The 13,784-nt window shown below is 33.6% G+C and overlaps 1 protein-coding gene across 10 annotated transcripts in view; it reads left to right on the top strand.

The window, feature by feature from the left end:
- Positions 1-13,784, top strand: part of LOC111045361 (glutamate-gated chloride channel) — a 140,006-nt gene that overhangs the window by 77,814 nt on the left and 48,408 nt on the right. For all 10 annotated transcript variants that reach the window (XM_039427228.1, XM_039427232.1, XM_039427225.1 and 7 more), the window contains one exon: positions 9,372-9,498. In XM_039427228.1, coding sequence (XP_039283162.1) covers positions 9,437-9,498 — 62 coding nt within the window. In that variant the 5' untranslated portion in view covers positions 9,372-9,436. The remainder of the gene's footprint in view (positions 1-9,371; positions 9,499-13,784) is intronic.

The following is a 13,784-nucleotide window of genomic DNA, read 5'->3' as shown; positions in this document are numbered from 1 at the left end:
TATAGAATTGAATTGAATTGAATTTATTGCCAAAATTACAAATACATATTTGTACAATATTAATTACAAGAGTATACAATACAAATAGACATTGATTTTAACTTGAATATAACAATATTATCAATGTGATATTTGACACTGCCAACATAAGAAACCTTGTGTGTATGCAGGTAGTTGTATTTCACTTATTCTGCTTCAAGTACTTTATATACAATTCAAATTTTATAATGTTTAAGAAAGTATTACAGTAATTTACAAAAGTCGCAAAAGCTTGGAAAAAACAAAACTTAAGAATACTACATATTATATGATAAAGTGATATCCAATTAATTATTGTGACGTCTTGAGGCCATCATGACAGTTAATCTTCCATAAAGAGAAAATAAATACAATAAAACTAAACTCCTGCAAGATGACGTGGGACAATTACATACCTGGTTCACAGTTTCTAGTAACAATGCTTGTTGGGTACAATACTATACTTCATACAACTATTTTGAAGAATATATTCTGCTCAATCCAATATTCTATACTTTTAAGTAAATTACGTGAGATTTTTTTATCTATAAAATCGTTTGGAATCTTATTTATAATGTAGTTACAATAATATGTAAATTGGTGCCTGCATATGGTTAGCTTGATGAGTTCTGTAAAAATCTTAAAAAATGTAAAAATGGAATTTGATGTGAATGGTGGAAGTAAGGATTGGATACGTATATCAATGCGTATAAAATTACATTGAAAGTAATGTATTGAATAGCATAATATATATACAAAGTTATTATTAGTTCATTTCTTAAGTAATATGGAATAACTCTACATCAGAAACCCGATAGATTTTCTGATTGAGAGGAATATCCTCCAATGGAGATATGTTGATGGAGCTGCTTATGGAAATACATTATAAATTTTCTAATAAGATATTGAGAACGCATTTAATGATGAATTGATCATAGCAAAATCACCAATTACCGAATCACCAAGGCTTAACTCAAGTTTTCAAATACTATTTTGATGTTCTGTTCTTGAAAATGAAGCAACTCTTTTTATAAATTGGATCATAGATAAGTTATTTCATTATGCATGATCCTCGAGATGCTATTGAGAATCGATGCTATGATATTTTGTCACTGAATATGAGTGATGCAGAAAATCCATTTTTGAGTTTGCTGACATAGTTGGTTAAGATGCGGTGTAATTTTATGATATAGGAGAGAAAAGAATGTGAAAAATGGCAAGCCGTAAGCCGAGTAGGTCAGGAATTGACGTGGAAAGTGGCTAAGACCCTTCTCACCCAGTCCCCCATTCCTTGCACATGAGAGTTTTCCCCTCTTCGTGGCGATCTCGCATCGTATCAACATCATTCCCTCATCTTCTCAGTCTACTTATCATACCACACTGAACGTCTCACTTGACTCTTAACTACACCTCCACCCGAAGTCCTTGCTGATCCAATATATGATTTTTTCTGCGCTTATACTGAGTCAGCACAAGTAGCTTACACACCCTTTTATTCTTATGCATTTCTCATAACTGCATGACTGGAATTGTTGAACTGCTTCAAGCATCATCTACTGCAGACCTTTCAACTATTTCCAATACTTTGAATCTGGAATATAACTTCACTTTGAATTTGAATGCTGATATTAGGTTATGGAAGTCAAGTGAGAATATTTTAAAGAAGTGTAAAGTGAGATCTGATATGTTTCTTCCTATTCTTCCTATTCTTCTCGTGAAGTAAGTCCAATGACATACTTAATACTATTCCTTCCTCTAAATTCTCATTTTTTCAGAGCTATCACCTAAGATGTAAAAAAATTTGAAAGCATTGTATTTCAAAGAAAGGGTTCTTCTCCAATAACAGGTGAAGTTACACTTAACATGTCGTACTACTGTACTTATTCTATTTTTCATCGAATTTTTGCTGGAACCTTTTCAAATCTGTTGCAACGTCAACTAGTTATCCGCTACCATGATCAATACGAACTCATTCGCTTTTTATGCATCTATCCTTATAATTTATTGTAAAAAGCAACCAATTTCCATTTTTGAAAGTTGAGATTTAGAGTGTTTACTCGCTAAAGTGACTTCGAAAATAATCAAGAATCGTTTAATACAGGATGCATTAGTGCGCTACTTTGATATCAACAATCGCCATTGGATGTAGCAAAGCGATCAGTGATTGGCGATTGGTGTGATGGTGATGAACAAAGGTGTTTACTAACCTTGGGTGGCATCGAATGGAAAGTGTTCAGTAAACAACACATGCTGTGTGCCAGCTCACACAGATCACGTTCTATTTTGTGCAGGGAAGTAGTGATGCTTTCAGGATGGGATGTGTTTGTTGATAGGTGAAACATGAGAGGGGTTATGGCACAAGGTTTATCATTCTTAGAATATTCTCAAATAAAACCTGATTCTGAAAATGGAATAATTTTCCTTTCTTTTATTCTAAATGGAAAAAAACTAGATTATACAGAATATTCTTTGATTGTAACTAATTCCTTAGCTAATAGTTAACTGTTTAGATTGATTGATCAGAAGAATAATATTCTCAAAAGTTTTCAAGAAGAGCTTAAATATTTGGTGTCGTCGATGAGCGATCTCCGATGAGCGATTCGGGAAAAAATAGTCCACTGAGCGATTCATTGTTCAGAATAACAATAAGGATAGGCAGACGCTAGAAATGGGAGGACTTGGGTGTCATTAATCATCAGGGACTGTGACAGAGGAAGGCTAAATGGGAAGTGACATGTGTATACTCGCAATACGATATATTGATGAGAATGATTAAATCAGAACATAAAAACGAATCATTTGTTAGATAATATTTTATCCAATGAACAATATTATTTACAAACTGTTCTCAAAAGTCTGTGCAACTGACTAGCATTTTATCGGTGATATTTGAAAAAATCGATTTGGGTACTATTACTGGTGATAGTAAAACACTCCTTGAGGTATAAATTTTAAAAAAAGCTATTCCATTTACAAACAATGACTAAATAAATAAATTCCAGTTATTCATTGACAATTGAATAACTTTATCAAAAATTTATATTTTGAGAAAATTTTCCTTATTTAATCAACAATACCGTGAAGAATGTATACTCATAATTTTATGAGTTACCGAGTTTGAAATGATTTGTTTCAAAAATGCGTAGGTGCTGATTCAATCATCATCATCAATATAATATCGTATTGCGAGTATACACATACACTTGTGGCCTTCCTCTGTCACTGTCCCTTAGGATTAATGACACCCAAGTCCTCCGATTCATAGCATCTGCCTATCCTTATTGTTATACTGAACAATGGATCGCTCAGCGGACTGCTAACGCCCAAAATCGCTCATCGGAAATCGCTCATCGGACGTAACCTAAATATTCATTTGTTGCTGTCAGCAGGATCATTTTCCAGACAACTCTTGAGGTCCTCTACTCGTGATGTATCAACTAAACTTTAAAGTGTTCGAGTGCACTTGGGCACAACAACTTACTCTACAAGAGATAGAATGTGGTTTATAATGAAATACGAGTAGATAGAGCAATATTATTTTGCTACAAGAATGCAAGAATACTATTCTTGTAGCAATCATTACAACAAAACAATATTGCTCTATTTACTCGTATTCCATTATAAACCACATTCTATCTCTTGTAGAGTAAGTTGTTGTGCACCATATGAGAAAAAATAAACTGTTTCTTCGGAATTGAATCCCTGATTTTTCATAAAAGATCTTCAAAATAGAATAAATTTTAACAGAGTCTTAGTGAACAGCCTTACAAATGCCTTACAAATTCTATCACTCAACAAAAGGATTTGCTTTATTGGTTAAAGTCGAATTTATCGGAAGAATCGGCAGATAGAGAACCAAAATACAAATATTATCTGTGTGTAGAACTTTTCTGAGATAGGAAAGTTCATGTAAGTTGAGATATGGTGTGACATTCATTTTTCAGACATCTAATCTCAAAGATTTTCTGAGACTCAAAAGCGCCGTAATTTCCGCTCTAAGAAAGTTAGTTATTCATATCCGTAGATCCCCTGGAAGTTTCTCTTTTACAAACTATGAGTCAATATCAGCAAGTACGAGGCAATATTTCAAACAATATTCCACTGTGAAGTATAAAGTTATTCTATTTACTTATATAGCAATCAAATCCAAATCCAATTATGAATTAATTAAATGTTTTCACAGAGCATCTTTATTTGGTGCAAGATAGACTTAAGTTTCGAGGATGGGGGAGTACCATACAAGTTTTTGATGGTGGGGGTGGTGAAGCGTGATCATCCTTGATGTGGGGGGGGTAAGATACCTCCAGTTGATGGACATGCCTAATAACGTTGCCGGTCCCCTTTGGCACGACTACCATTACCACTCGTATAATATAATGCAGAGCAGCAATAAGCGCCTTGTATTTTGTGGCATAGACATGGACAGCCGCTATTCTCTTATCTGAGAGGATTTTGAGTGTTGAGTGCATTGGTCAGTGGCCACAAAAGCCGTACCACACATTTGTGACGTCATACTGCACCACATACCCCTCACCCCACCCACACATGACCCAACGTGTCTCCAGCACCACCTTGTCTGACAATGACATATTGTCAGGGCGACATATTTATTGCATCATTTTTCATTTTCTCTTTCTCTCTCATTCATCCCTAAACACCCCCCTCTCCCTCGACCAACGGACCAACGATTCACTAAAACAGGTCGGAAACAAGTCGTAAATTGCCCCAACAATCATAGTCATCATCATCTCTACTTTAAACTGACATGACGCTGAATTAATCACTGGCCAACATAGATTCGCAGTGTCCTAGCTCTGCGATACACTCACTGCTACATTAAAAGGGGAGAAACAACACAGGAGAGCGGAACAGGTGCTTAATTGAATGATAGCTTTATTCATGAGGTTTTACAACTCCCAACAGATACAGCGAGTGGATATCGTTGATAACAATGTTGCATGTGATTGATAGTTTGAGCGTGGCATACATTGTTCGTTGCAACGCTATGTCTATTGATAACATTGCAAGTTACAGTTGTTAATTTTGAACCCATTTGATGAACAGTTACATCCACTTATTAGGATGGTTATCGTCGTAGTGGAAGGATAGGAGGATCATTATAATTATTATTTTCAGGATAGTCACTAATAATATAGGAGGTTTTCTCCAAGGTTTTGTGATTGGAAGCATCAAAAATGCGCCATACATTATATTTATGGACTTTCTCTATTTGTATATTTATTAGATTACCCTGATTTGATGTATTAATAAATGGATCAATTCAATCCCAAATCTAGTAGGTTGGCTGAATTCAAGATTCATTGAAGCCTCAATTATTCTCAAGGTCATTGTAGAAACATGCATTCAATATAACTGAGTCATCGATCTGAATCACGTAGTTATGCAGAAAAAAGATAGTTTCACAATACTCACATCTATTTCAAAGTTCACACTAGTAACGTGAATAGCTTTAACATTTTTTAAAGAAATAAGTAGTGGAAGTCACTCAAGTTCTACAAGAACTCATGAGCATAATCTATCAACATTATATTTGTCATGATAATACGAAAAGTATGCTGTACTATTGAAATTACCAATTTCAACTCAAATTACAGCTCATTATTCAATGAAAGCTGATTAATGTCATTAATATCACCTCCAATTGGAACAAAATAATCAGCGTCACAAATGGACCTCCTGGCTCTAGAAAACAAAGTGACTGGCCTTAGTGGGCTTGTGTTATAAGACCTGAGAATCAATTGCCATTAGCTCACAAAATAGTGCGATAGATAAGCATGCCATTGGGCTAGAGTTTGCGTGTTTTCCACACTTTCCAGGTTGTACTTTCTCAGTTTCGAAACAGTTTAATTAAGTTCCGCACTACTTCCATTGTTCATACGTCCTTTATAATTGGTTCTGATTTCGATAGAACAATATGAGAGAAATTGGTTGATTGAAATGTGAATTTGATACCTATTATGATTGCTTTTTATGTAATCATGTAATCGCCTTTTATAAGAATGGCATTATTAAGGTAGTAATTATAGTAATAGTGATAGCATGTTTGAAAAAATATAAGTTCGATTCGATCAATGCAATATTTTATTCATAACAAATATTCGGAAATGGTTCATTCTCATCAATCCAACATTCATCCATTTCAAATTTGAAAGTATTATTCTAAAATGTCCAAAATGTTTATACTAGTTGTTCATGCCCTTGATTTTTAAAATACTTATGGATCAATGACACATTATTTTCACATCGCATTACAAAGTTATGCCTGTTGTCTTCTCCCAATCATACTATACTATTGTAATAATGATTTCTGCTTGTCAATGGAATGAATGGATAAATAAATATTCTGTAGTCTATTGAAATTGGAAGTCAAACAAAAAATGAATAATATGTTTGTGAGATTACAGGCTGTGCACAGGGAAACTATTTGAAGATATACAGCACAGTGGAGAAGGAAGCCTCTGTAAGAATGATTACAAGCTGGTCTGAGGAAAAGAATGTGATTGGAATCGGTTGAGCGTGTTTCAATTCAATTTCATGTTAGTTTTTCATCTGTGATATTATCACAGTGGATATCGTCAGACTAAGACCGATCGTAATTTTAATTTCATGAAAGTCCAATCACATTACGATAAGAAAACGATTATTCGCCAATAGAAAACTCGGAAAATTCGAGCTGATTTGTTTTTGATCGGTTGACAGCAGCAATTAATCGTTGAGCTTAGTACTTGGCCTCTTGGACCCAACTTTCTTCGTTTTTCATCACGGTTCACAGTGGAAGTGTCGAGTGCAGCTTTTCACAACTCAGTGCCATTCAAAACTGTATGCAGTTGGAATTCGTATAATAGGTTTCCAGGTCTCGTGCAAGATTTCCTTGGTGAGAAACTTGGAAATTTATGATGCTAGAAAACTGAGTTCAGATAGATTCTTTTGGATTATTGCCAGTTTTGTTGGCGTGTGCTTGTGTGAGTGGGTTTGACCCGTCTCCATTAGCTATTGACAGAAAAAGGTTGTTCTCAGTCCAGTTTTATTTCCGGTGCACAACTTTGTTTTTCGATGCGGCTAACAGTTCAAAAACTATTTTCCACACTGTTTTTACAGTTTCGCTTTCTTCTTCCTACAAGATTCCGAATCTAACCACAACTGTCAGTAACTGCAGTAGTTTTTTTATATTAATTGATGGTGTTAATGAGAAATGATGGTTGATTCTTTTGGAAATGGTTTTCTCACGTTCAATATCAGGAAGTACACTCGATTTTTTAATCAGAGTAAAAAATATAGTACGTTTCATCATCGAACCAAGATACAGATTGGAATAATAGGAGGTCGTGGTATATTATTCGGATTCTTTCTTTGAGAAAGAGTATCCAAACCAATTCCACAATGCAGAAAATTTTCCATGAATCGTGAGTTATCCATTCCTTAAGCTATAAAACCATTGAGAGATATACACATGAGGTAGGATTTATTTAATGTGCTTGATGTTGTAAATCTTGTTCTTCGAAGCTATGAATGTATTTTTATTTCTTGGAAACTATCATGATTAATCAACTCCGAACATATTGTCAGCTTATTCATTGTTTGTCATGAGATCAACGCTCTATGAAAAATCTGGTGTGGTACACTCACACAACTTTCCTTGCTCATTGAACTGGAAGCCTCATTCTTAAACGACAATAATTTAGAAAAATAACATAATGACGATTGGCGGCAACATAATTATTTGAAACTACGATCAGACTACTGTATATGTGTGTATATAATTGTTTTCAGAGTACTTTTTCCTTTGTGTAAATTGTGAAATCCGATGATTTTTTTAAAGTCGTCAAAACAGCTGTTCTACAGATGAAATATCTCGACTATGTGTTATTTTTATAGACTGCTCTACCTATCTACCTCATGCACGAGAAGGAGGTTACTAAGTCCATTTCCCAAGGATGGGGTGGACCCTCATTGGTTTTCCAGAAAGGAGACTCATGCCAGTTGATAGAGCTGATAAATAACTATACAGGGTATGAATTTGAAAAAAATCGGTCAAGTTATTTTTGAGAAAATCGTGAAAAACATGGTTTTTTAGTAATTATCCGCCATTTTTCTCAAGAGTATTAAGGAGCTCCTGCAATATTTTCCCAGAAAAAAACTCATGTCATTCGATAGGGCTTATGAATAGCTATCCATGGTATAAATTTGAAGAAAATCGTTAGAGCTGTTTTCGAGAAAAACGTAAAAAACATGGTTTTTTAGTAATTATCCGCCATTTTTCTCAAGAGTATTAAGGAGCTCCTGCAATATTTTCCCAGAAAAAAACTCATGTCATTCGATAGGGCTTATAAATAGCTATTCATGGTATAAATTTGAAAAAAATCGTTAGAGCTGTTTTCGAGAAAAACGTGAAAAACATGGTTTTTTAGTAATTATCCGCCATTTTTCTCAAGAATATTACGGAGCTCCTGGAATTTTCCCAGAAATGAGACTCATGTCAGTTGATAGGGCTTATAAATAGCTATCCATGGTATAAATTTGAAGAAAATCGTTAGAGCCATTTTCGAGAAAAACGTGAAAAATATGGTTTTTTAGTAATTATCCGCCATTTTTACCGCCATCTTGAATTGAATTTTATTGAATTACTTATTGTCGGGTCCTCATGATATAAGGACCTCAAGTTTAAAATTCCAAGTCAATCGGTTAATTAGGAATGGAGTTATCGTGTTCACAGACATACACACACACACACACACACACATACACACACACAGACCAATACCCAAAAATCATGTTTTTGGACTCAGGGGACCTTGAAACGTATAGGAAACTTGAAATTGGGGTACCTTAATTTTTTTGGAAAGCAATACTTTCCTTACCTATGGTAGTAGGGCAAGGAAAGTAAAAAACATGGGTGAATGAATATCACTGGATACTATCGTATGACTATACAACAATAATAAGTCTGTAATGAACTTGTTGGTATCAGCATTGATGAATCACATTTGCAACATTATTATAACATATATGCAACAATGTTATAAAAATCTGAAATCTAGTAACTCATGATAATTCATAAATGATGATGACTGTCATAAATCTTCATCAGCGCTCCAGGCTAATACTGTGATTGGACAGTTCACGTCAGAAATGAAGGATTCCAGTCGGGTGAATTATTCAGTTTTGATGAATTCTTGGTGAGTTTTCATTTTGTGATTCTGTAATTGAAATATTGTAACAAAATGTTTTAATTTTAATACCAGGACCTCATGAATACTAGGTATTTAGGAGTTGCTGATAATACTCGAATGTATTATTAGGATGTTAATAGCTGTATTTGTGTTGTGTTGCAGATAATCGCATGCCATGTGTGCGTAGCAGGTCGTGTAGACAGAGCTGAATCCCGCCACAGCTGTCCATGGCCTTTGCAATAAATACAGCCATCATTCCTTTACTCTTATACTTTGCTCAAATATGCTGGTAAATATAACTACTTTATAATAACATAATTCATTCCTCAAACATTCAATTATTGTCTACTTGAGAACTCTATGGATTTGTTTCATTTCTTATTGCGAGTTGCTGTACCAAGTATGAAAGCAAAAATAGTTTGTTGAGTATTGTTTATATGGTATATTGTTATATGGTATATTTATATGGCTTAATAATATTAATATCGGGGCACCGAGCTTCGCTCGTTATTTCTTTATTGACTTTTGATAAACCGAACACAATTCTTCAAAATGATTGGGGAAGTACTAACAGGCACAGCCCAAAACTGTTTCTTTCCCGAATTTTGATTTATACACTATAAATAGTCCAGAAAGTAGGTTGTGTTCCATACACTTGAATTCAGGTTCAATTTTCAGTTTTAATATTTGAAAACAAGAAAAATTATAATTTAGATTATTTACAAACCAAATTGAAAAACAAAATAACATTCACTAATTACTTAAAATTGTCAAATAATGATCAACATTGAAAATTATTATTATATACTCTAGTTAAGGAGGATTATCATGTCATGTCAACAAATCAGATTATGTTGATCAAATTGATAAAATTTCTCGCTGATTGATTATGATTACACAGCTAGAAATAATTCTGTCTCTCTCCCACACAGGCACACGCATCTTCTGTTATCGAGAGACGACGAAATTATCATCTGTTTTCCAAGGATGAATTATCCTTTTAATGTCAATTCAATTCAATTCAATTCAATTCAATTCAATTCAATTCAATTCAATTCAATTTATTTCACCAAAACACAAAAACTTTACAAAGATGTGACAATCAGAAAAAAAACAATAATTATTATTCTAAATATCTATATCATCTATCTGTAAAATACGGCTGGAGGTGAAGAACTACTGGCATAAGTGAAACACTTGTTCGCCAGTAGGAGTAGAGACTTACCGTAACTGTTTCTAAATCTTAAGCTAATAATTTAAAATGGAATATTTTTATTCAAACAATGGTAAGTATATTTAAAATAAATGTTATTAATTGTGAATTAATCCAGACAATAATGAAAAGCTGAAAAAAATTTTGAACTCATAAAATATTAAGATGGAAATAATAGTTGTGAAGTATCCAGTTTTTAATATTTATTGGTACAGACTTAATAGGTACACCGATGAGCTCGTTCGGGATGCAGTTTACAATCTTTGGAGCGATGTATACCAGCTGCTTACGAATAACCGTTAAATTCGAATCATAAGTAACATATCTATGTAGATTGTATCTTGTTCTATGAGTTACATTGATTCTTGAAAATGAGCTTCTATGTTTATTGAAATATTTAAATATGCTAAGCACATAGAGTTGACGGATTGACATGACTCTCAATTCACTGAATGCAATTTTTGAGGGGAACAATATGGGTTTATTTGATATGGTTTTTATGATCATTTTCTGTATAATGAATAGTGGTAACAAAAGAGTGTCATAAGTACCACCCCAAACCGCCAAGCCATAATTTAATAGAGATTGTACAATTGCAAAATAAAGCATTCTCAACTTTGATAAATCAAGTATCGACCTCAACTTATAAAAATTATAGGAGACAAACCTTAGTTTATGGCATAGGTATTCAATATGCCTTCTCCACTTGAATCCCTCCTCGATTATCAAACCCAAATATTTTATTTGACTAGTCCTTTCAATCTCAGGACATCTACAGGGAGCATCGTCTAATAAATTACAATTTAAATGCAATTTAAGTGTACAATTTGTCTCTTCATGTCCAGAGATATTTCTTGAAAAGGCGATATATTTTGTTTTTTTAATATTCAAGCTTAGGGAGTTAACATCTAACCATTTCTTCAGAGTGGAGATGCCTCTGGAGGCGGCTCCATAGACTCTCTGCCAGGTGCTCTCTCCAAACAACAGCACAGTATCGTCAGCAAATGAGAATACCACACCTCCATTCAGGTCTAGTCTGAGTATCTCATTTACATAAAGAAGGAATAAGATTGGTGATAAGACTGTTCCCTGAGGGAGACCATAACCGGAGAGAGGCAGATCACTCACACAGTCATCAAGTGTAAGAATTTGTGATCTATGTGCAAGGTAGCTATGGAACAATCTCAGAGTTGTACCTCTGATTCCTGCTCGATCCAGTTTATTTAGTAGTTGGTTGTGAGCCACAGTATCGAAAGCCTTGGCTAGATCAAGGAAAACCGCAAGAGTTTTCTTCCCTTATTTAACAAATCTGCCACAGAATTTGAGAAATGGATTAGAGCATCATCAGTACATTTATTTTTTTGAAATCCAAATTGGTGGTCTTCTATTATCCCATGTAAGTCAAAGAATTCAATAATTTGAAATTTTATCACTTTCTCCATTATTTTCGTTAATGAACTAAGCAAACTGATTGGTCTATAGTTCTCAGTGAGTTTTTTATCACCTGATTTGAATAGAGGTTTGATTTTAGCGACCTTGAACAATTGTGGAAAAACTCCTTTGCGAAAACATTTATTTATAATTGATGTGAAAGGATAGGCAATGAAATCGGCTACTATTTTTAAAGTTTTACTATTTATACCATCAATACCTGGACATGTATTATTTTTCAGACTGAGTATGGCATTTTTTATTTGAATTTCATTTACCGGTTGCAAGACAAAAGAGTCGGTCAATCTCGAGTTATTTTTCTTATATTTGAATTCATAAGCGGGCTGGCTGGTATATTTAGGTATCCTATCAGCATAAGTTTTACCAACATTTACAAAGTATTTATTTAATTCATGTGCATTTAATTTTATTTCATTTTCTTTCCTTTTCCTATCTAGTAGTTCATTTATGTAAGACCATAATTTTTTTGCATTATTCCCACATTCGTTAATTTTAGTTTTATAATAATCATCCTTTGTACGATTTATAAGATTATTCAGTAGGTTCCTATATGTCCTGTATTTATTTTTCAAGTTAGTATTGAAAGGTTCCTTTTTTAGTTGTTTGGCAATTTTATCTCTTTCATTAATAGACTCTATCAAGCCAAGCGTGATCCATGGTTTCAGTGGTTTTTTCTTATGATTAATTTTTTTCATATTTAGAAATATGTATATAATTTGTAAGAGTATTAACAAACCTCTCAACCATAGAATCAACAGAATCATCATTGTTCAGAAATTCCCATTTCTCGTGCAGTAGGTATGATTTAAGTTTATTAAAATCAATCATAGTAATTATATTTGTCTGTGTGACGGGAGTGTGAGGCAATTTACTGTTTAGATTTATATGAAGAGTGGTAGCAAAGTGATCAGTGATATTTAATTAAAGACATTAGCTATTTTTGGTTCGATAGAATGTGTAGAATTCTTGAAGAATATATGATCAATTAAAGATTGACTATTATCCACTTTTCTAGTCGGAATATTAATTAAAGAATTAAAACCATTTCCATTCATAACATTCAGATACTGAAATGTACAGCGATCAGTGCTCAAAATATCGATATTAATATCACCTGCCAAAACTACATTACGATTATTCGGAAGAGATTCAAGATAGTTATTCAACACTCGGATAAAATTATCTGTGTTGCTGTTCGGAGACCTATAGACTGCGATAACTTGTATTATCAAATCATTACCCAGTTCAACAATAACACTCAGCGCGTTAGCTTCTATCAACTCACAATCTAAAACTGTGAAATTATATTTTTTGTTAATATACATGCAAAGACTATCGCATTTATTAAGTTTACTGGGCTGGTTTAGCAAATTGTAGCCATCTATATAAAAATTAATAGGCTTATCGCCAGAATACCAAGTTTCAGTTAGAATTATTATATCGAATGACACTTTGAAATTATTAAGACACACTATGAATTCATTAAAGTTCTTATAAATACTACGAATGTTCATTTGAAAAATGTTCATATAGTTAACTGGACTTGTTTCTTTATCAGTGAGTAAATCATAATAATTCACATCTTCAATTTCTCCCGTCTTAAAAACGTCATCACTCAGAATGTTACATAACTCGTTGAAAGAGTTCATACTAAATAAAAAATCTTATTCTAAAAGCTCCGGAGAAGTCCTATTCAACCCGGTCCTCTGAAGACTATTCGTTTTTTCGAGTTACATCGCCATTACCAATTTCGAGAAGATCATTCACGGTCCGAATTCTCAGTGCTCTAGTATTTTCCTGTTTCCGTATGTAAACCTTTCCATCTCTTGACCATGCAAATTTGAAATTCTTCTTCTTAGTGAACTGTTTTGCCTCGTATAGGAGTTTCTTATAGTAGGGAGATGTCGTTC

This window comes from Nilaparvata lugens, chromosome 4, assembly GCF_014356525.2.
Source record: "Nilaparvata lugens isolate BPH chromosome 4, ASM1435652v1, whole genome shotgun sequence".
NCBI lineage: Eukaryota > Metazoa > Arthropoda > Insecta > Hemiptera > Delphacidae > Nilaparvata > Nilaparvata lugens.
This window is presented reverse-complemented; position numbering and strand designations above follow the sequence as displayed.